General features: G+C 39.0%; 1 protein-coding gene across 1 annotated transcript; it reads left to right on the top strand.

Annotated features, from left to right (window-relative positions):
* The first annotated feature begins 1,072 nt into the window (after positions 1–1,072).
* Positions 1,073–22,440, top strand: LOC149904957 (uncharacterized). Its single transcript, XM_090106268.1, has 23 exons — positions 1,073–1,194; positions 1,276–1,311; positions 4,661–4,713; positions 7,585–7,701; positions 7,914–7,980; positions 8,638–8,755; positions 8,920–9,577; positions 10,010–10,187; positions 13,112–13,236; positions 14,434–14,573; positions 15,407–15,926; positions 16,030–16,326; positions 16,540–16,706; positions 16,988–17,165; positions 17,249–17,387; positions 17,833–17,978; positions 18,399–18,522; positions 18,607–18,688; positions 19,544–19,669; positions 21,053–21,189; positions 21,461–21,669; positions 21,754–21,915; positions 22,198–22,440. The coding sequence occupies exons 3-23, from the start codon at positions 4,672–4,674 to the stop codon at positions 22,264–22,266; spliced, it is 3,801 nt and encodes a 1,266-aa protein (XP_089962394.1). The 5' UTR covers positions 1,073–1,194; positions 1,276–1,311; positions 4,661–4,671; the 3' UTR covers positions 22,267–22,440.
* Positions 22,441–25,060: the final 2,620 nt, after the last annotated feature.

The following is a 25,060-nucleotide window of genomic DNA, read 5'->3' as shown; positions in this document are numbered from 1 at the left end:
CAAAAACCGTTCACTTTAAGAAAAATGTTTTTTAGAAAACTTTATATCATTTTAAAAGACCTTTCCATTGATACCCCACACGGGTATGTACATCGAAAAAAAAAATTTCATCCCTCAGTTACATGTATGGGGGGCCCCACCCCCAATTCTTTTTTTTACTATTTAGTGTCATATTTTTGTAGCGGTTCATACAACACATATTCCCATCAAATTTCATCACTGTAGTACTTATAGTTTCCGAGTAAATCGGCTGTGACAGACGGACAGACGGACAGACGGACAGACGGACATGACGAAACTATAAGGGTTCCGTTTTTGCCATTTTGGCTACGGAACCCTAAAAAAATGGTTGCCTGTAAAGTCGGTTTTACGGGCGAAGATTTTACGTGACAACGTCTTTTTCTCGATCATAGTTGAGTGGGAGAGAGACGCAAGGCATTCGGCGGGCCTCTCTCTCGTTCGGTGACTCATCGTAACGTTACCGAGCGTTACACTTTTTCATAAGTGACTCCCAGTCGCAACCTAATTTAAGACGTTGTCACGTCAAAAAGCTTTCATTGGGTAGCTACCAATTATACTTATAGATAGCGAATTGAGATTCGTTATTTCAAATTCAAATTCATTTATATACATTAGCTGATGTTAACTTATATTACCTAATATTGCGTTACAGTAGGTCGCAATGTGATCTGGCATGCAATCATTTTAATAATAACATTATTACATTCCAATTAATACAATATAATATGACAAATTTCAAATATTATCTTGTGCGTTATTTTAGATACTTACCTACTTTTTACTATTTTGGTTTATAAAAACATTAGATTTAATAATATAAACTTATCGATCTTAGTTAGGAAGAAGTTGGACAATATTATTATTCAGTTCCGCCGCGCCGCGTCCGGGTCAACTTGTGATATCGGTATTCGGTACAGAAACCGATTACTTAACCGAATAACTGTTTCTCTAGCAGCGGGCGACGCGCGACGCGGGCGGGCATGTATCGCGCTAGCTAGAGGTAGAGGCCCTTTTGGGATTTGAATGACACAAGTTCAAGTTTAGCCCGCTCTTCAGTCTTCACTCTCGTCTCTCACTACTATTACCTCACTAGCTGCAATAGTACCAATTTACAGAATTGAGCGTAGATGTGTTTGTTTGTTTTTTTACCTTGCTTTTCATAAGTTCGTGTAGGTAAAGTCTACAAAAATATAGGCTAGGTAGTAGATAGATTTATTGTGATTTGGAAGTTATTTAAACAGTGTCTTTTGTTAGCAGATGTACCTACGCCCTTGTGCAAACATTCCAAAGGTGTGTAATTGCTATTTTTGTTGATAATTAGCTCTCTTTTTATTATAATATGTCAGTAGGCTATAATAAATAATAATATTATAATAGGTACCTACATATACGTACCTACTATTTTATACGCTAGCGCTAGCTACCTACCTACTAATATTATTATTTTAAGCTTGCGTGGACTACGGACGACGCTTTAGTGCCAGGGGGGGGGGGCGGGGGGGTCACATAGTCGTGGTCAAGTTACAAAAGCTATATTTTGATAAATTTAATTGATACGCAGATAGTAGATAAAAAAACCGGCCAAGTGCGAGTCGGGCTCGCGCACAAAGGGTTCCGTAGCAGCAAATATAATAAATTACAGTTAAATCAACCTATCTCAAAAACTATAAGAGATACTTTGATCAAACCAAAAATCGTTGAAAGAGTTAATTAGCATGCATCACCTCTATTTTTTTTAGAATTTTATACCCCGTAGTTATAAAAATAGAGGGGGGGGGACATACTTTTTACGACTTTGAGAGCTGATATCTCAAAAACCGTTCACTTTAAGAAAAATGTTTTTTAGAAAACTTTATATCATTTTAAAAGACCTTTCCATTGATACCCCACACGGGTATGTACATCGAAAAAAAAAATTTCATCCCTCAGTTACATGTATGGGGGGCCCCACCCCCAATTCTTTTTTTTACTATTTAGTGTCATATTTTTGTAGCGGTTCATACAACACATATTCCCATCAAATTTCATCACTGTAGTACTTATAGTTTCCGAGTAAATCGGCTGTGACAGACGGACAGACGGACAGACGGACAGACGGACATGACGAAACTATAAGGGTTCCGTTTTTGCCATTTTGGCTACGGAACCCTAAAAAACCGGCCAAGTGCGAGTCGGATTCGCACACCAAGAGTTCCGTAGGTATTAGTTAGTTCTTTAAAGAAACGAATCTTCAATGGCGGCGCTTATCATTCCCTCTCGCTCACACACGGCCGTACGGTATGCAAAAAAAAAATGGAAAAATAAAATCACTAAAATGTATTTGATTTTCCCTATAATAGTTTTTATCATAAATTAACAATGACAATTATGCATTTGCGAAAGTAAATAATGTTTTATTGGAATTTGACAAAATATGTTCTTTGGGAAAAGTTGTTCAGTTCTATGGGCTTATTACAAGTATTATGGGGATTTTATTACATTCTGTATACGTAAATATGATAATTCATATAAATACACAAATACAATAACAAAAAAGTTTGTCAACAAACAATTTGAAATAATTAATAAAATAATTATCAATTTACGTTATTTTTATTTTCTTTTTTGATGATCCTACCATCTGTCAAAGTCAGCTTTGGCCGCCATTGAAGATTCGTTTCTTTATTGAACTGACTAATACAAACATTTTTTATATGTTTTAACTTTAAGTTTATGCTTTTTGCAATTGCACGCCTCATAAGCGAAGCGTTGAGGTGGGTACTACTGTCACTTCGCGCAAAACATCTGATTTTTCAAACTTAAAATGTCTTTATGTATCATACATTGCACTTGTAAGATAATACATACACACACATATTAAGAAAAAACACTATTTTTAACATTCATGATATTTTTGATGTCATTTTTGTTATTTAAACTAGTTAAAAAACAGTTTAAAAAAGTTCTGTCTTGGACGTCCGTGTGTCTGTATGTGCGGAGGATTTTTTTTTCTCTTACGCTTGAGTATGCTCAGGAATAGAACCCTTTCATTTTTCAGGGTCTGATTCGATGTGGTTTAATTGTTATTAAATAAACAAAAATAATAATTAATAAATAATTAATTATTAAAAAAAAATTATGAGGCGTGCACTTTTGGATTTTCCAAATTATTTTTCCATTATCTGTGCTATAATAAGACGTAACTTCCTACAAAATTTCAAGATTCTCTGTTCACGGGAAGTGAACGTAGGTTTTGATTCCTGGCGACACTTGCGAATGTCGTAAATTTTCAGCAGAAACGGCTGTATCTTTTTCAATGCGTTTGCTAGTACATAGTTTGATTTCAGTTCGAAGTTAGTTCATGAATACACAAATACGAAAAATCAAACGTATAAGCCAACGCAATCAAAAGATGCAGCCGTTTATACTGCAAATTATAGCAAATTTCGACATTCGCAAGGGAATCAAAACCTGCAGGGTATTTCCCGTTAACACAAAGTCTTAAAATTTAGTAAAAGTAACATCTTATAGCATGAGGCACAGATAGTGAACACCGAGTCTTGAAATTTGGTTAAAAGCACGTCTTATAGCACAGATAAAGAAAAAATTAAAAACGGCTAAAACAAAATTTATAGCTATACAACATAATAAAAAAATAGGTTTTATTGTTATATTCTCTTAGTGGTCCAGTTAGGTCGTGGACCTAGCCCAGGAGCTGGAAAGGGGATTTAAAGCCCACCAGCCCTAAAAAAAATACCGGCCGAATTGATAACCTCCTCCTTTTTTTGGAGTCGGTTAATAATTTCTAACTTACCTACCTATCTATTTCATTTTTATGGAGTATCTTTATGGACTCGTCTGAAAAATAAGAAAGGTAGTACCTACCTACCTAGTTAAAATTATAAATACTTTTGCTAAATGCTAATTGTATGATTCATTTTATGACGATCTCCCGGCTCCCCGTCACGCGTCCCCGTCGCGGGCGCCACGCTCGCTGTGAAGTGTTCAAAATAAGGTTCAAAACGGATCGCCTTTCCCCAGTAGGTAAATAAAGTTCCGATCTAATTTCATATTTTTTTAGGTCAAGGCACAGACTAATAATAATATACTACGTGGTCAAGGCTAAGGCCCAGTAGCTTCGCGAAAAGTTGGCAGATATCTCGAAATCCTTTTACTTTAGGACAAAAATTATTTTGATATTTTTTTGTACTGAATAAAATTACGCATTTTTTATACATATCTTGTAAACTTTTTTGGTAAAACTTACCGTTTACGATTTATGACCTATTGAATGAACCGGTTTATCGTTTTTGGCTAATAACACAATATAATGGATTAGTTATATTGTTATTAGCCAGAATACTTGGAAAGGTTAATTCATAGAATATAATGATATAATTGTACAAATTAAACAAACTGCACCATTGCAAATAATACTCATTATCTATTAATAATTGATCGAGTTAGGCTACAGATTACCTATAATAATATTATCTAAAAAGAAATATTTTTTTTCTACTAACTAAAATATTCGTTTAGACTGGGACTTTGCATAGCGTTTGCCTCGGTTTGCTCTAGCCATTTTCAATAGGTATTTTACGTATCTTATTTAATTGTTTCGTTTACATATTTTAAAGTAATACTTATTAATATGTTACAGATTGAGCTACTATGGATGCTGTGATGTCGGATGTTTTACCATTAAGGATAAAGGTAATTAGTGGCGGACAATATCAATAAATCAAACTTTTTCTGATAATGTCGTTTTTGGGTACCTACCTAGTTGTTATATCGCTTAATAGTTCTAAAGACAAGGGGGACTGTGGTCGCCTAAATTGTTCCATCTTTACGTAAATGACCTTCTTGTTGTCGTACTCAGCAATATGCGTGTTAGTTTACTTAATGATCTAAGGTGTTGGTAGCTGGATCGGAGCCCGGAGGTATATGTAGCAAGTAGCAACATAAGCTATGCCGATGATATGGTATTGCTGGCTCCGACTGCAAGCTGCAGCCTGCAAGTGCCATTTCTGAGATGCTCAAAGTCTGTGAGACATAATTTATTATGTCGCTGCTCACGGCTTGCTTTATAATGTTTCTAAATGTACCTAAATGCATTGTTTTTGGGGACGTTGGCAAGCATAGAAAATGTGCGTCTGATATATATGTTGAACGAGTTACAGAGTTCAAGTATCTGGGACACATGCTAACTGATGACCTAAAGGATAATGACGTAGATATATTAAGTAGAGCGTTGAGCGTAGGGCATTGGCGATCCGAAGTAATATGTTGGCCCGTAGATTTGCGTTGTAGGTAGTAATCCAGTGAAAATCACGCTTTTAAAGTGAAACTTTTATTACATCGTCTCAAACTTTTTGGTCTGTGTAGCGCATGTCGCGTGTATCGCGGCTGCCGAGTAGGTATACCTACTCGGCAGCCGACCGTCACGCGACATGCGCTACACAAAGCAGTGTTCGGAACCGTTCTAACAGTTTCACTTTTACCGTGGTTTCATAAAACCACACAACATTTACACGCTTTTTAAAAAGCCTACTGTCAGAATTTCTACACGGGTAGTCTATGGTTCTACTTAAGGTTCTACTATACCTACATTCTGATAGATCGCCTTACGAGTCATAATATTATGCATGTAGGTATAAACCTGTGGTATTTAAACTATAATAATACGTTTAGAATGCTGTAGGGAGTTGGGAGTTGGGACTGCCTCGCTACTGCAGTGCGCCTGGAATGTTCGCTAATGCGCATACTGACGATTTCTGGGCGATAATACCCAAAAAATAGCGTCTACTTTTGCACGCCTCATAAGCGAAGCGTTGAGGTGGGTACTACTGTCGCTTCGCGCAAAACATCTGATTTTTCAAACTTAAAATGTCTTTATGTATCATACATTGCACTTGTAAGATAATACATACACACACATATTAAGAAAAAACACTATTTTTAACATTCATGATATTTTTGATGTCATTTTTGTTATTTAAACTAGTTAAAAAACAGTTTAAAAAAGTTCTGTCTTGGACGTCCGTGTGTCTGTATGTGCGGATCCTTTTTCTTGTCAACACGATAGCGACCGAAATACTTTACTAATCGAGTCTTTTTTTTTCTCTTACGCTTGAGTATGCTCAGGAATAGAACCCTTTCATTTTTCAAGGTCTGATTCGATGTGGTTTAATTGTTATTAAATAAACAAAAATAATAATTAATAAATATTTATTAAAAAAAAATTATGAGGCGTGCACTTTTGGATTTTCCAAATTATTGATAGAGTGCGGGGCAGTCCCAATGGTCTCATGATGGTAATTTCGGAGAGATATATGTCATCTTTCATGGGACACTTTGTGCGTAAACTTGTCCACTCAAAGCGGCAGGTTTACGCATAGGGTGCCCCGTCAGGCGTCAACTGATGTATATTTACCTACTAACATTAGCGTATAAGTCTAACATGAATGGTAGGTACTCTGTCATCAAATTGTTTAAATAAATAAAATGAAATAAATAAATAAATTATTAGTCTTTTTTGAAAATTCGATCTATAAGTATTCGTCACGAAAGAAGTCCCACGGCAAAGGTAAGAACTAGGTTTGTCAGGTTGGCCATATTGCAAAAAAGTCACGAATATTGCCCTTCTCGTTCTACAGCGTAGCATCGTAGCATCCTACAGAAAATATTATCGGTTGAATCTGATGAAATTATTAAGAATTGCATTGAAGTTGAATGTGTCTGGAGATTCGCTTCATCATCACCAACTGGAGTACCTATGAGGGTTATATAAATGATAGAAAACCTTTATACGTGCTTTGCCGCGCGGTTTCACATGCGGGCGAACTCGTGGGCAATATCAAGTACCTATTTCTATAGCTCACGTATTATTCTGATGTACCTATCACTACATAGGTAGTATAAAACAAAGACGCTTTCTCTGTCCCTATGTCCCTATGTATGCTTTTAAAGTACCAACGGATTTTCATGTGGTTTTTTTAATAGGAAGGTTTATATTATATTTCATCACGCTAAAATAATAATAGGAGCGGAGCAATGTGGGTATTAAACCGTGGGGCACAGCTAGTATAGGCGGTCAGCAAAAATTCAGCGCGCCTGAGTTGAGGGGTGAGGGGGTCCGCGTTTAGTATGGAATCAACGTGCTCGAAAATAAAAATCGTAAGCGCCATTCACATTTTTATCAAAAATTGAATGAATAATAAGTAAGTATATTTAGTATTTTATAAATCTAAAACAGTCACGAAATCGAGAAGGTAAATACCTATGTATTCGTGATTTTATACGAATTATTATCGTAAAATACGGTTGTAATGAGCAATTTATATGATATTTTAGAGGGAACTTCAGGATTTTTTTTATCGAGCAAAATTTTTACAATCGTGTTTTGGAAACAGTCATCCCATCACACATATGTTCTGTAATACATATTAGAAATTACAGTGCGAAAAAACTTCAATATTTTCAATTATAGCTCATAGATAACAGTCCATTTTGCCGTTTTCACCTACTAAGGTATAAAATATAAATATATTAAAATTAGTAAAGAATAGCATTATTGCTTTGCAGGAGTTAGTGAATGTCGTTCAGAATAGTGATCCCGCGGACGTCGAAGACGCTCTGCCGGGCTGGGTGCGGCGTAGTCTGCTAAACCTGGTGACCGGACACGCCGACCCCTCACCAGAGGTATACTTTCCAATTAAATGCAATATAATAAAATCAATCTGTGCCCGTTGCTTCTTACCTCCTCGCGTTCCTGAGCAAAAGAGACTTGACAGACGGACAGACAAGGAAGTGATTCTATAGAGGTTCCGTTTTTTCTTTTGTTTTGCTAGAAAATAATTTAAGAAAAAAAAGCAACTTTGTAATTATACATACTTACCTATGTAAATTTACAGAAATCGACTTATTGGAATGACAAGCCAGATCTTCTTATACAAACCTTTCTCGAATCATTGCAAACTGGTAAGTATAATATATTTACAGGGTACTTATTTGTTCAAAGTGTTTTTATCATTTCAATTATTTAAATTTACACATATTACCTACTTGTATTATGTTTTGCGTAGAGTGTTTGTTTATGAGTGACTTTAGCACAGGTTTTAGTATCAAATCTGTTATTGTCGTAAAAGTACAGAAATGTTCTTTGTTAGTTCTCGTATGAGGCCAGTGCCCACTAGCGGAAACCGTTGCGGTTTGCTTATATGTATAAAGTAATAATATTTGGAACGACCGCTGCTGTTTTACCGCATCTGGCTAAAAAATCTGGCAATACTGTCACGTCATGGAGTAAGGCGACGATTTTAGTATCTTTGAATCTTGCCAAAGAAGTTTCACTTCTGGCACGTGTGCTCGGCGCACACGCTCTTTTTACACGCTTTATATTAGCTTCACCTGTATGTTTGTTTGTTTGTAACCGACTTCTTTGGGCGCGATTTTGACCCACTTTAAACGGCCAGATTTCGTTCAAACTTTGTAGATTTATTGAGGACCGATGACAATACACTAATTTTATAAAATTTTCTATTTTTTAGTTCGGTTTTCTATAAAAAGCGTGTTTTTTAGTTTTTTTTAACTATTATTATTTTTCCTAAACTCCCGATACTACCTATTTACTTTCAGGCATATGGGGTGACGGTTCTGTCTTAACCGAGGTACTTTTATCTATTCTGGAAAAGAAATCAGTTGAATTATTACTAAGTGATTACTGCGAAACTTACCTTGACGCCTTTGCTACTGTGTGAGTACGGATACATTTTCAATTACAAAGACACATAAATTAGTAGGAAAAAAATTATTAGAATTAATAAAAAAAAATCTATTTTCTAGGATTCGATTCTTATTTAGGTAAGTACCTATAGTCTATAGTATTCACACTTATATTATTATTCATTTTTATTTCAGTTCTGAAGGAATAGGTTTTACAAACTCACAGTTGAGTGCCACCAAATTAGAGGAGTTTCTGAGATTCTCAAAAAAGTACAAAATCTTTTTTGAAAAGTTTTTCATCGAAAATAATCAAACCAAAAATAAAGCAGCCAGTGCTTCCGATTTAATTGCCAAAAGATTGACCGATCGATTGAAAGCGGGCTTTAAAGATACGAAATTTTACTGGCAAACCTTATCTAAGGCTATTGTTAATAATATTGAGTCCGAGCGACAGAATAGAGGCCAAGTTTTTAACGCCATCGAGATACATATATTAATACTTAAGTTTTTGAAGGCCAATAATCAAATCGTTATATGTAATTACAAATCTGGCTTCGAAGACTTCTTAAATACGACATGCAATGCTTATTTCTTACAATCCGACAGCAAGAATATGGAAGCGGCCGTTTTGGGAGCATTACTTAGTTTTTATGTGGATTTGCAGAATATAGACGGGTTATTAAACAAAGTGAAGGATCACGGATTAGATTCACTTTACTCAGTTTATGATAAAGTGGTACGGGCATGGCTCGAAAGCGAGGCGGCTAGTCGCTGCCTCGTCGACCTTGTGTTTGAGATGGCGAAATTCTTCACTGAAGAGGAACTGGACCTGATGTTTAAATCCTTCGAAAAGGTAAGCCCTTTTATGACCGACTCATTTTTAAACTTTTAACTCTAGTTGAGTCCACGTACTTACAAGTGTATATGTACTTATCAATATTGTTTGATTGATAACCATTACATTATAAATTAGTGCCGGCGTTAAGAGGGGGCGAGAGGGGGCGATGGCCCAGGGCGACAAATTCTGGGGGGCGCCAAGGTCTGAAGTTGGAGACTGGAGTATCTTGCCTCTCCTGGTGCAAACCTTCAGAACACCTCAAGTGGGCGCCACAATATTTTCGCCCGGGGTGTCAGTGGCCCTTACACCGGCACTGGTTATAATTATTGATTTTATGAAATATAATATGATAACGCTCTTTGACTTACGAAATAAATAATCTTTTGCAAAAGTATTACCTAGCTTTACTTATTTAACTAAATAACAAAAATGTACAATATTTTTCAGTTACCTTTACCGGTGGTGCAGTGGTGCACGTCGGCGGGCCTGTCCCTGCCGCACTGCAGCGGCGCGGCGGCGAGGTGGCTGCGCGCCGACCTGCTCGAGCGCACGCTCAGCGCGCCCGAAGGTGGCACCCTGGGACTAGCAGCTATCAAAATCATTCTGGAATGTCTTGCGCGTGATGGTAAACATCATATTTGATTTAAAAGTAAATGTATGCTCTGCATATTTCTGGACTCTTGGCCAGTGGTGACTATCACTATCACTATCACTATCACTATCACTATCACTATCACTACATAGTATAAAACAAAGTCGCTTTCTCTGTCCCTATGTCCCTATGTCCCTTTGTACGCTTAAATCTTTGAAACTACGCAACGGATTTTGATGCGGTTTTTTTAATAGATAGAGTGATTCAAGAGGAAGGTTTATATGTATAATAACATCCATTAAATTGTGGAGAAGTACTGTTATTTTTGAGGTTTCTAATGTGATGTCGTAAATAATTACATTTTTTTCCGCTTACATTGCAAACGCAGCCTGAACCCTACGAGTTTTATCAAAATAATGTACTAAGTATTGTACACATTGAAAAGGTCTACAGAAAAGTCCTTGATGGTATATGTCTATCTCTTATGGATAACCCACAATAACTTTTTTTTGTCATTTACTTTTTACGACAAATAATGGCTAATTTTCGAAGCGATTTTAACCAGTACAGAATTAATCCTTAACCAATTAAATATGTACCTTGAATACATTAAATTTATTAAATACATTGTTCATTTAATATAGATCTATATGGCCCTTTACACCGTATGATATTTTCGAAGATATTACAGATTTAAAAATTGCGGGACGTAGCGTTTGCGGCGGTACCGGCCGGCCGGGCCGCTATGTTTTTATAATATGTATATATTACATACGTAGTATATTATTATTAGTCTGTGCTACAACGTTCACAGTTTTTCTGTAGTGTATTTAGTATCAGCATTGCACCCGTGCGAAGCCGGGGCGAGTCGCTAGTAGATAATATATAACAGCGGATACGTGAAGCATTCTGCCTGGAAATTGTAGTATTATTCGCATTTAACATATCGAACGTGTGATACAAAAAAAATCAAAAATATTTATTCTGTAACAAATATGATTATTGATTACAATAATTTTACAGTCATTGAGACATCCTTTTAAGCAATTAAATGCTTGTGTTAGGACATCTCGCTCTTCCGACAGTACATTATGCTTAAGTGTTACACGAATAACATTTTCTTAGATAAAGAGAAATATGTATATAAAAACTATATATATATTTATTATAGGGAACAGAACAAATGTGTATTTTGTGTGTGTGTGTGTGAATGTGCGTGTGTGTTTGTGAGAGAGTGTGTGTGTAGTGTGTATATTAGGTAGTAGGTATAATATGTTGCTTTATTTTATTTAATTTTAATAATTCTTCTATTTCCTCATAATTTTTATGTTTTAACCATTTAATTAGTTGCAATTTACACTCCTTCGCTGTTTTAGGATATACATATATTTAAAGCTTTGTTGGTATAGGCAAGAAGATTGTTTAGCCTGTTGTCTTCGAGCATATGATGCGGTTTTAACAAGTACATTGGGAACCACACATGCTTTCCTCCTTCTATTATCAAGTTTAGGATCATATTTTAAACTTTTGTGTTGTTTCAGAACAATATTTAATATGTAAAGCTTTCGAACTGTAAGAACATCACACACTGAATATAATTCTTGAGTCGGAAATCTATAAGGTTTAAAATGGATAACGTTAAGTAAAGATCTTTGTGCCCTCTCTAGATCTAGAAATTTTGTTTTGGTAGCCCCTCCCCATACCGTAATACAATATGTAAGCACCGATTGAACAAGTGACACATATTATACAATTTTCAGCAAATCTGTAGTTGCGACATGTCTTAGGGTCTTGAAGAACCATATAAACTTTCTAGTCCTTGTCATGAGGAGTTCTAGATGTAGATGCCACGACAAACGTTCGTCTATGATTACTCCGAGATATTTTGTGCTAGATACTTTAGTGATTTGTTGACATGAACAGTTTAATTTATCACGGTTAGGGCAAGAATGAATTTTTATATTAATATTAGGTTGATTTCTAATGTAATTAGCAAAGCAGATGTAGTTGGTTTTAGCTATATTAAGAGTCAAGAGATGCATTTCTAACCACTGTGCGATTTTAGCTAAACCAATTTCAGCACTATTTTGTACTTCTTCCCAATCTCTTCCACAAAATACAATAGCTGTATCGTCTGCATATGAAAACACATATCCATCTGTCAAAGACATATCACATAATGAATTAACGTAAAGCAAAAAGAGAGTTGGTCCCAATACACTCCCCTGCGGAACACCATAAAATACCTTAGAATCATCACTACAATGCTCTGCTATCTTGACCCTTTGTCTACGATCTGTGAGATAACTCCGAAATAGGTTTAAAGAATTACCTCGTATACCGACTTGATCTAGCTTCTGCACAAGGATGGGGATAGAGACACTATCAAATGCTTTTTTTATGTCTAGAAATACAGTTATACATTTTTTTCCTACATCTACTTGATTAACGATTAAAGAAGTCAGAGCTGTAACAGCGTCTTCAGTACTTAAACCATGTCTGAAACCAAATTGCGAGCGAGATAGTAAATTAAATTTATGTAAGTAAGAAGTTAAACGGTTATTTAATAATTTCTCTAGAATTTTCGCCATTACTGGGAGGACTGAGATGGGTCTGTAATTATTGGGATCGTCTTTATTCCCACCCTTGTGCACAGGCGTTATTAAGGCCAATTTCAGAGCGTCCGGAAAGACTCCTGTTGTAAAGCAGAGGTTTGTGAGATGAGTCATTATAGGTACATATAATTATTTCCCCGGCCTGCTTTAAAAATTTAGTAGTAATATTATCGTATCCCGGTGCGCTATCTGTTTTAAGACTCATCAACACAGATTTAACCTCATCATCATCAGCCTCCAGCAAAACAAAAACCATGAACCATGGGAACTCGAAGTTAAATATGTGGCCGAGCTAGTACTATAACTTGGGCGGGATAGAATGATACGTCTATAATGTTTCAGAAACGCTGCTAACTGCGAGTGCTATTGACACGTTATTATCGCCAAACGTGACTCTGGTGACCGATTGCCCCGCCCTCGCATTGTCTCTACTTCTCCATACTTTCGAACTTCACCTGACAGTTCAGGTGAGACTTCTATAATATTGTCAAGACTCTAGTCTGTAAATTTCTTTGTTTTTCAACTTCAATAAATCTTAGAGTAAAATTACATTTATAGAACGTTTATAATATAAAAAGACGTGTGGCACTCAGAGACTGCCGCGGCTTTGCCGGTCAGGGTAGGGGGTGTTAGTGTATTTTCATTACGAACTTTCTGGATTTGATCTCCACGCTCAAGGCCCGCGATAGAAACTATATATATGCAATAGCTTTTAATATATTATTATTGTTAGATGTAACTTCTGTATTAATATTTTTGTCGATAAATAGCAGTGTCATTATAGTTGTAAGAAACTTATTCCTATAGAAACGGTCGAATCGAATAAAATGCCTTCCTTCGAATCGTGGCGCATTCGTACGGATCGAATCGTCCCTCAATGCTTTAAAGACGCTGTTTATTCAACTAACGTCCAAACCAAATGTTAAGGCTATGTTCGGTCTATTAAGTAGACGGTTAATGTAAAGTTAATGATCTTAAATAGCGGACCATATTGCAAATGGGGATTATGCATAGTTTCTGTGATCTGCGGGATTATGCTAGGTACATGCGACAACAGTCAGTCAAACTGAACCTTCTTTCAGACGAGGATTTTTGAATTTGACAAAATTGAAACTTTTTCAGTGTTGATAGTAAAAGTTTAGCTACTATTATGTATTCTGTGGTAAAAGTATGTTGTTATGTCATGCATGCGGTCATTTCATTTTGGCCAGGCTTCGAATTCGAATTATTGCTTTCAGCCCCCCTAGTCAAGTGGTTTTCTGTTAGCGTAGCGTTCAATAGAATAGACTACGAATGTATGAGATTGACGTAAGCTGTAGATATACAATAGAAACCCGAAGCCAAAAACATAGTTTTTATAATTTTTATCTGTTTGTCTGTATATCTGTATGTATGGCCGGGCTAAACTCAAAAATATACTACATGGATTTACTTTAAATTTGGTACAGAGATAGCTTGAGACCTGAGGAAGGTCATAGGATAGGATTTTATCCCGAAAATCCCACGGGAACGGGAACTATCCGGGTTTTTTTGACTACACGGGTGAAGCCGCCGCGCCGGCGGTTAATGTTATACATATTTTCGTTCTGTAGGTACTAATATTAATTTCATAAATGTAAACAAACTTTGATAGGTACTTATGAATTTAAATAAACGATGCAAAGGTCGGGGACAGCGATGAGAGCGCGCGACGCCTGCAGCAGTGCGCGGAGGCGTGCGCGGCGCGAGCGCGGTTGCCGCACCGCGCCGCCGGCCAGTTCGCGCGCGGCGCCGCTGCCGCGCTGCAGCGCCGGCTCGCACTTCTGTGAGTGACCAATTTCTTTGGTGGCTTTTGTTTGCAATTGCTTTTGTTCAATGTCGGTTCACACCATTTTTAACCGACTTCAAAAAAAAGGAGGAGGTTATCAATTCGGCCGGTATATTTTTTTAATGTATGTACACCGATTTCTCCGAGGTTTCTGAACCGATTTACGTGATTCTTTTTTTGTTCGAAGCGGGATGGTGTTGAATTGGTCCCATAAAAATTTTATTCGGATAGGCCCAGTAGTTTTTATTTTATGAGTGTTTTTGTCTGTACTCGATTCATGACTTAATTGGAATGTAGCAATGTAACTTTGATAATTGATTCATTTCCCGGTAACCGATTGAGCTGAAATTTTGTATACGTATTTAAATTGGATAGCGATGAAACATTATCATGACATAGAGCTGATTTGATGATGGAATCTGAAGGTGGCTACTGGCTATAGGAACTCAGTAATAAATAGTAAACAGTAAACAATATTGACTCAATTTTATCGAGTTTGGGCTCGTTTGATGCGTGTTGAAAAATACACTAAAAAGTATTAAATAAAAATAACTGCGTTAAAAACAACCGACTTCAAAAACGGAAAAGTAAAAAATAAAAAAAGATTTGATTGAAACACAAAGTACTTAGTAAGTATTAAGCCCGTGCACCGACATCAAACCTTTTTAGTAAATAGCACATCTAAATAATAATATCAAATCTTTTTTATTATTTACTTTTCCGTTTTTGAAGTCGGTTGTTTTTAACGCAGTTATTTTTTCACATCTAAAATTTAATAATTTTCCGATCTATTATTTTGATTGATTATCTGAGCGCATTTGTCTTTTCAGCGAATATCCTTATCCTGAGATTTTCGTGAATCATTTGGCGGAATTGAGTTTCTACATAACGGATTATTTCAACCGAACCACAGAAAACGATACGATAGGAGAGATCCACGAAATACTTTTTGAAAATCCAACAGATTATAAATGTTCAACTACGGTGCGAACCTTCGCCCTCGTCAAAGACTGCATCTTAGGGCTTTTGAACTGTCCCACGGAAGCGGAGGACGAGTCTCTCGGCTTCCGTCGCGAAGGAATAATGCCAATTCTGGACGGGAACGAGGAAATATACCTGAGGAAGAAGGATATCGAAATATTTAGCCGGAATGTTCTTTTCCGCGGGCTGTATTTGCTGAAGGCAGCGAGCAACATAGACAAAGCGAAAGATTTCGCGCGGGGCGCGTGGTCGCCGGCGGTGCAGCGGCTCGTGCGCGCCTGCGCGGACCTCGCGCGCGACTTCGCCGTGCTGCACTCGCTGCACGAGGTGCATCCTGACCGCGCCTACTTCACCTACACCACGCCGCTGGTGAGAATCGCATTCTTGATCCCTTTCTGTAGTATTCCTTGCGAAAAAAAGAAAATTCGTTTCGTTGTAACGAAACTTACACGGTTAATGTTATTTGTTTCAGATGCCGTTCGATGATATTCTTGAAAAGGGAAAAAACTGGGCGTTGCGATTTTTATATAAAATAGAAAAAGAAGGTTGTAAAGATTTTTTCGTATCGGTCGTTAAATTATTGACCGACCTTTCGAATAAGTACGGCTACTACTACGCATACGCCCGCGCCCATACAGTGTTCGAAGTCGCCAAAAGAGCACAAAAAGATTTTCTAAAAAAGGAGTATATACAGAGAACGTTTTACGACAAGGATGAATCGGAGTTCAAGGAATTGATTCAATCGAATGGATATTTTCACAGCATTCAGGTAAATTATAAAAATGAACTCGTAATTTCGGACTTCGTACCTACCGTATTATGCGCTGCGATCATACGCAGCGTATCATACGTCAACAGTAGTAATGCGACATACGAATCGTCACAGTATAAATGAGAATCTTAGAACGCGAGGCATATCGCGTATACAATTACGACATACCGACACAGATTAAATAAAGTGATTCACAAAGACGCGTTCCAGATGAACGCGACCGACACGGCATCGGATGCGGGACTCACGCGCTGTGCGCGGGCCGCGCGCGTGGTGGCGGCGCGCACCGCCGCGCTGCGCCTGTGGCGCCGCCGGCCCGACGCCGACCTGCCCGACGACCCGCGCCATCCCGACTGCCTCAGCGCGCTGCCCGACGGGTACGAGAAACATAAAACCGATCGCATTTCATGACGTGGCCAACTTCTTGGGCAACTTGGTTTGACTAGTTCATTCGTATCTAATAAATAATAATTCGTCACTCTATTACTTGAAAAGCCTGATCGGGTGAACTCCTGACGGGTGTATCTGAGCGAGAAAGGTATAACCATCGATTAAGTTTTCACTTCTGCCGTGGCCCGTGGCCCGTAGGGTATTAACTATTAACCACTACCTCTATCGCTTTGTACATTAATTGTTTATTATGATTTATGACCGCCAGGCGAGCTTCGGACATGGAGTGGGAAGCGATATTGAGCCACAGCTCCCTGCTGTGGTACGTGTACTACAAAGACCGCAGCACGTCCATGGGCCAGCTGCTGTTCTCCGTAGCGGCGCAGCCGGCGGTGCAGCAGGCGCTGGCCGCGCTGGCGCGAGAGCCGGCGCGCATCACCGCTAAGGTGCGCGGTGCGCCTCCTGAGTTAGCTCGTTCTTTCTTACTGGATGACTGTTATGCTGACATACGATTATCATTTTGTTACAGGTCGCAACTTTGGCTTTACCGACTTTTCGAATTGTGAAGGCTACGTATTATCATTCTAAAAGAGAGGGAGATGCGTATATAGATTCCAGGCTGCGAAACTTGTATAAACTTGTCGGCGAAGTTTACCTTAACATTTTACGTGAGTGTAAAAAATAACTAGGTAGTAGGTACGTTAAAAACAACCGACTTCAAAAACGGAAAAGTAAAAAATAAAAAAGATTATTAATTACTACATATTATTTAGATGTGCTATTTACTAAAAAGGTTTGATGTCGGTGCACGGGCTTAATACTAAGTGCTTAGTGCTGGACACTGACATAAAAAAAATATACCGGCTGAATTGATAACCTCCTTTTTTTGAAGTCGGTTAAAAATTAAGTGCTTACTTATTTTTTTACCGATTTTAACTAGGTATTTATTCTTTTAATTTTCAGGCGTTAGAAAAACCCTCCAATAAAATATATGTACATAATATATAGATAATAATCGATAGCGAGACGTAACATTTATTTGCAAACCCTTTTTAATGTGGACTCATACCATAATAAACGTATTTTTCTTTATTTCTATTAATACAAACCTAGGTTTTGGAACACAGAATAAGGAAAGAGGAGGAACAGCGGACGAGCTATGCATCTGCGAAGCGTTGACGACGGACGCTCTGCTCAAACTCGCCGAAATACTGGCCATCGAACCCGATCTGTCGCCCCTAAAGAGGTCTCCTCATTTAGTAAGTTATCGTGTACATACTCTCTTGTTTTTTTTATTTTTACGAGTCTTATTTTATACCTTTAGAAATTAAAATTTTGGAACGGATCGTATTCATTCAGTGTACCAATTGCACTCAGTGGCAGGCCTATATTGTGGCATACATACATACCTACATATATTTAAGTTACTACCTGTTTGTTTCATTTTCTTTGTATCTTTTTTATGTAACCTTAACGAACGTATTTCATTTCATTATTCTTTTTGATTAGGCTCCCGAGTAAAAATTGGGGCCGTCACCATCTCCAGACCTTAACGACTTTGTTTTATTGGCAAAATGGCGTATGGAAATGGCTGCACAAAAAATTAAAGGGCAGGTCGATGATAGTTCGTATAAAATCCGTTAAAAGGTTTTATAATAGAAAGGCAAACGGTTCGATAGGAGGCGATGCCGGCGGAGCTGCGCGCGGCGGCGCTGGCGGCGCTGGGCGGCGCGCGGCCCGCGCTGCAGCACGTCGCCTACCGCGCGCTCGACATGCTGGCCGCGCGCCTGCTGCAGCAGGACGGTGAGCGAGCCCTATAGCGAGACATATTCGATACTAATATTTCTATTTGTGTTACCGTAATTGTTTATTTTATTTAAACCGCAGTTCAATTGAAGAAGTCCGAAACCCTGTCGTTATACTTGGATCTGTTGTGCGCTATGCGTCGGAAGTGGCCGGCGATCGTGAGGTGAATCTTGTGTCGATATTATTAATCGTAATGCGTTTTGTTGTTTTGATATGATGGTCTAAGATCCGAATAGAAGTCGAAATGGAACGGCGTGATAATAGAATGAGACCAATTTTATAATAAACTAGCGGTCCGCCCCGGCTTCGCCCGTGGTACATAATATTTACGTTTTCTCTACATAAAAACCATCCTCGTACTTCAAGGAATATAATAAAAAAAGAATTATCGAAATCGGTTCAGCCGTTCTCGAGTTATGCGCTTACCAACACATTTTGCGATTCATTTTTATATATAAGAAGATTTAGTGTATTAAAAAATGTATTAAAAATGGGTTGACTGGGAAAATCCTGGACAGGATATTTTTTATTAATTATTAAAAAAAAATATTTTCATTTTTTATTAATTGCAGTTTCGAGATAATAAAACAATTTTGTAATAAAACAGCGCTGACATAATTTTTTTTTTCATCATCCTATCAATACAAGTGAAAGTAACTGGTACCGACATACCTGTTTATACCTGCCAACCTAGCCGTTTGTCCCGGTAAATATTAGAAAACGACTATGCCTGCACATTCTGTAGGTTTCATACTTTAAGTCTATTACATTTTTTTTTATTATGTTGATACTTACTGCAATTAATTAAAAAAAAATGTATTTTTTTAAATGGGTTGACTGGGAAAATCCTGGAAAGGACGTCCAGGATTTTCCCAGTCAACCCATTTTTAATACATTTTTTAATACACTAAATTTATTATAAAATTGGTCTCATTCTATTATCACGCCGTTCCATTTCGACTTCTATTCGGATCTTAGACCATGAATGATGGAAACAGAACAAACGATGGTTCCGCAGCGCGGAAGAGTCGCTGCCGGCGCCCGCGGTGAGCGCCGGCTTCCTGCTGACGGCGCTGCTGGCGCTGCGGCTCTGCGCCGCGGCCGCTTCGCGCAAGCTACGCGAACGGCTCGTGCGCATCATGGGGTGAGCGCATCCACAACTTTCGTCTATGTAATATTATTGCAATTTATGAAAGACTCGAAATGGAGGAATCTTCTCGTACCTCAGTCGCTTCATACTTCAAATATTTAAAATATAAATACCTTATACCATATGAAATGACCTTACCTTATACGGTTACACCGCTCGGCCCCCTCGGTACAGCTGTTATAAACGCGTGAGGGGTCCTGGCCCCTGGGTTCGAACTTCGATCGAAGACCGAAGACCGAATCCGGTGGAGACGAAGAAAAAAATTCTCGGTCTGGCAGGACACATTAGGCCGATCATACTTATCTCTAGAAAATAGATCAGCGAAACAGATGTATGTGTCGTGGCCATATCGTAGATTTGCTCATTTCATGAAATGATTGATCATTTCGTGAAATGGTCGCATTTCATGATGTGGCCAACATAGTTTGACCAGATCGTTAATTCGTCAATGTTTTACGATTTTGTCATCCATATTTGGCCAGATCGTATAAAATATAGGGAGTCAATAAAATTAAAAAAAATTTCAGATTATTTAAAGAATTTGTTTATTGTCATTTAAGTTAGTACCGCGGCAGCGGCCGGCGAGTGCCAGAAGCGAGTCACTTTTTAGAAAAGAAACAATTATAATAATATAGTTAGTAGGATATATTATAAATATTAAATACATATTATAGGATTTTACACGCATTTTTTCTTCAATATAAGATATCCGCAGTTTCCATAGTACTCGAACCTCTTCGTCGTAAATTCTTTGCTATGACTTTCTTCATATTGTAATTAAACGAATTATGAATTATTTAACTGCGAATAATAAAACTTTCGCCAGCGGCCGTCATCTTATCACATAAACACAGCGCTTGCAGCGTTTCTACCAATAATAATGTAACTATTATTATACGATATGATCGAATAATTTTGGTCATTTCATGAAAAAAACGCGCTTAGTTGGTCATATCGATAAACGATTTCTTATCATTGATCTGCTCAAACCACATCATGATATGGCCAATAGACATTCAACCATTTCATGGAATGCGACCATTTCATAAAATGATCGATCATTTCATGAAATGAGCAAGATATCTACGTTTTGGCCACGACATATGCATAATGCATCTACCTCACTTGGGGCCACCGGATTTCAATTTTTTTTCACACTCTTTATACGGACGGGGTTTATCCAGAAAGTCAATGCGGACCTTCTATCTATACCGTATTATGAAAGGTATAAAATAAATCATGTATACCATACTACGTAACATCGAAGATATTATTTGGAAAAATATCCCAAGAGTCCCTATACATTTCATAGGTACTGAAATCTAACGTAAATGAAAGGAAGGCGTAGTAATAAATAATGCGTGTATGTAACGGCAGGCGGCACCGCGGCTTGGTGGCGGACGTGGTGCGCGCGGCGCTGGCGCGGCTGCCGGCGCGCCGCCGCTGCGCGCAGGCGCTCGCCGCCTGCCCCGTGCCCAGCAACGTCACGGAGCCGCGCGCCATGTTCATAGCCGGTGCGCTGAGCCACGATCCCACTTTTAGTTCATTCATTAGAAATAAATTAAATGAAATGCATAATTTTAATAATATAATAAAAAAATTGCAGTGACCTAAAAGTTTTAATGTAAGAGTTCATTTTTATTTTAAGCGCAATTCAATTAAAGCTTACAAAAAAGGTTTTAACTTTAAATTAAATAATATTGGAAATGTAATCGCTCATTTCATCGATTCTGACCTCTCTCGATCAGCGGTCGCGACGTCTGACGCGTACGATTCGGTTCGCAGATCCGGATCGGCTGGCGCAGGAGCTGTCGACGATCGTGCTGGGCTGCGCCGTGGACGTGGCGAGCGGGCCCGTGCGCGCCGCAATGCCCGCGCTGGCGCCCGCCGACCGCGAGCTGCTGCGCCTGCTCGTGCGCCTCCACTTCGGGTGGACCTTTGTCAAAGCCCAGTTTAAAAGCCTGCCCGCCACGTACCCCGCGTACCGAATCAAGGTCCGGCCCGCGATGCTTCCGTTCGTTGAAAACCATCGAGCGAGAATCTCGCGACGCGACTCACGTGCGACTCGATGTTCACAGGTGACGAAAACGGCCCGCTCGGTGGAGTGCAAGAAGTGGTGGAAGGAAGAGGCGGTGGTGGTGGAGCTGAGCGAGCTCCACCCGCTGGAGCCGCCCGAGGTGCGGAGCGTGGGCGGCTGCGAGGCCGCCGCCGCCGCCCTGCGGACCGCGATCGCCGAACTGGTACTTCTCTTTTCTCAAACTCGGTGATGGACGCGCAAATTGGCCGGTGAGCCGGTGCGTATGGTCAATCACAGAGTAAATAAACATAACAAAAATATAATATAAACTATTTTTTATATAAATCAGTTTCTTAGGTTAAGAACTTAAGAGTCGGCTAAATGAGGAGAGAATTTAGCTGTTTATTTTAGGTTATAAGAAATATAAGTTTCCTTTTTAGATGGAATTTGTAATTAAAATCGAAACAGAAGAAGGTAGTATAACTTGAGCAATGTCGTTCGGCAGCCCGTCTGCGAGCGACACAGCCGCTGGCTGTCGAAGGCGCTGGCCGGCTGGGTGCCCACGTTCGGGTAGCGCGGCGCCGGGCGCCTGCCCGCAGTGTGCATCCACCGCTCCCACTGCAGTTTGCGCAGCCGCATGCCTCACATTGATATTATAATTCTTTCTTCGATAAAATTGTTCATAAAAAGTGTAATATTGTTATGGCATATCGTGCATTTATTTTATAATAAAATAAAAACAAATGAATTGTGTTGTTTATTTTCAATTACATTAAAATATAACATTTTTTTTTTTAATATTTCATAGAATTGTCACTTGAGATAGCTTTAGCTACTATTAAGTATTCTTGCGTGCTTGAGATACAAGTAAAGTAAATCCATGCAGTACTTTTTTTAGTTTATCCCGGACATAAATACAGACAAACAGACAAAAATTCTAAAAACTATATTTTGGCCTTCGGTAGATCACGCCCCAAGTATTCTTAATTTTGTCTCTCCCATCAACTCTATGGGGAGTTGCTATTGCGCGCTAGCTCTCATAGTAGGCCCGTGTCCCATACAGAAAGAGAATAATAGAGATTTTTCGCAAGGTTAGGTTAGGTTAGGTTAGGTTAGGTAAGGTTAGGTTAGGTTAGGTTAGGTTAGGTTAGGTTAGGTTAGGTTAGGTTAGGTTAGGTTAGGTTAGGTTAGGTTAGGTTAGGTTAGGTTAGGTTAGGTTAGGTTAGGTTAGGTTAGGTTAGGTTAGGTTAGGTTAGGTTAGGTTAGGTTAGGTTAGGTTAGGTTAGGTTAGGTTAGGTTAGGTTAGGTTAGGTTAGGTTAGGTTAGGTTAGGTTAGGTTAGGTTAGGTTAGGTTAGGTTAGGTTAGGTTAGGTTAGGTTAGGTTAGGTTAGGTTAGGTTAGGTTAGGTTAGGTTAGGTTAGGTTAGGTTAGGTTAGGTTTTTTTTTTTTTTTTTTTTTTTTTTTTTGTAAAAGCACCCGCCATCACAGGGTGTTGTGTGCTTTCCTCTGGAATATTGTCCAGAGATGTTTATTTTGCTTTTAATCAAATAATTACCACACTATTATTTATTAATACATTAGGCCTAAATGAATACAATTTAAAATAGAAAATACAATTTAACAATTTACAATAACATTTCCAATTCAATAATAAAATACCAAAATTAAATATTACATTTAAAAACTTACATTAATTAAAAACATTGCACTGAGAATAATAAAAAATAAAATAAAATAAATTAATACAATTAAAAGTAAATACTTAATACAATTTAAAATTTACAATGAAATTTCCAAGATAATAATAATATACTAAAATTAAATATTGCATTTAAAATTTACATATTATATTAAAAACATTACAATAAAAAGAAATAAAACAATACGGCACAACACTTATAAAACTTAACCCTAACATCACAACTTATCACAGTGTCTTTTGTTAACCACCCTCACAATTCGTTCGCAATACTCCAAGAATTCAGTTCTCGTATCATCCCCCAGGGCCGCGGGCAGATTCTCACCCGTCATCGCGATGCCCAATTTTTGCTCAATAACATATCTATCTCTTGCAAAAATCGGACACTCGAGCAACAGGTGAGAAACCGTCTCGTCGACTCCGGGCTGACACAGGCACGATGGATTCTCCTTCAGCTTGAATCTGTTCAAGTAGAAGGCGAATCCACCGTGTCCAGTCAGTACTTGTGTGGTGTGGTGTGTGATGTCTATTTTCCGAACTATTTTGTATGCAGCAGCAGCGCTTGGGAAAAAGAGCTTCGTGCCTCCAGCCGTCTCCCCCACATCATATCTCCTGTCCCATTCCCCGATCGTATCCTGTCTCAGGATACGCTTGACGAATGAAACAGGACACAGATCGTAGTCGGGTTTCTTCTTCGACCCCAGAGCGGCCTCCTTGGCTAACTGGTCCACTCTTTCGTTCCCCCTTAGCCCTGCGTGCGCCTTGATCCAAAACAGAGCGACCTCCCGCCTCTGCGAAGCAGCTTTTCGGAGGGCCGCCCTTGTTTGCACAGCAAGGGGGTGGGGGGAACCGAGTGTGACTGCCTGGAGGGCCGATCTGGAGTCGCTGAAGATGCCGACCTTCGACACTCCACTCTTGCAGGCTCTAATTACTGCTCTTTGGAGCGCTAGGAGTTCGGCCTGGTAGACGGTGCAATACGGCGGCAAAGCAAGCTTGACGGCCTTCGTCTCGGCCTCCCCCTCCCATACGGAAAGGGCGGCTCCGACTCGACCCTCAATCTTGCTGCCGTCCGTGTAGATCCTATGTACGTGGCTATTAGCCACGTCGGAATACGAGTCCTCGTCCACCAGCCCGAACCCCAGCCCTTCCTGCTCTGCCGGATGTGGGTCCTCAATCGCCGGAGCCATTCTTTCCACCTCCCTGTCTCCCAACGCTGGGTGCGACACCCCCTTCTTGATCCCATATAGTCTCGAGACTTCGAGAATTCTGAGGTCAAGGGGGAGTATCCCAGCCAACAGCATAGCTGAGTTCAGGGAGACGGTCCGATATGCTCGGCAGATCTTTTGGGCGAAGCCCCGTTGTACGGTGTTCAGCCTTTTTTGGACCCCCATCTTTTCCACGGTGGGTGCCCACGCTGCCGATGCATACATAATAGTCGGTTCGATAACAGCTACATAAATAGTTCTAATAATATCTGGGCTAAGTCCCCAACCAACTCTGGCTGCCCTAGCCAAGAGTTTATACCGGGCTATTGCCTTTTGGCATACAGCCCCGACGTGGGCGTTAAAGGTGAGGCCGCTGTCTATTGTTAGGCCCAATATTTTTATATGGTCAAAATATTTTATTTCCACATTCCCCATAGCGAGCCGTGGCACGTCATATTTTAATC

Source organism: Colias eurytheme, chromosome 10 (assembly GCF_061535395.1).
Source record: "Colias eurytheme isolate Ceu_HAF_F1 chromosome 10, ilColEury1 Martin Lab GWU primary, whole genome shotgun sequence".
NCBI classification, from domain to species: Eukaryota; Metazoa; Arthropoda; class Insecta; order Lepidoptera; family Pieridae; genus Colias; species Colias eurytheme.
This window is presented reverse-complemented; position numbering and strand designations above follow the sequence as displayed.

Coding starts and splice junctions, on each gene's coding strand:
- LOC149904957 (XM_090106268.1), top strand. CDS start 4,672: ATGGATGCTGTGATGTCGGATGTTTTACCATTAAGGATAAAG. Junction 7,981..8,637: donor TCTCGAATCATTGCAAACTG/GTAAGTATAATA, acceptor ATTTACTTTCAG/GCATATGGGGTGACGGTTCT. Junction 17,388..17,832: donor AGTTTACCTTAACATTTTAC/GTGAGTGTAAAA, acceptor ATACAAACCTAG/GTTTTGGAACACAGAATAAG.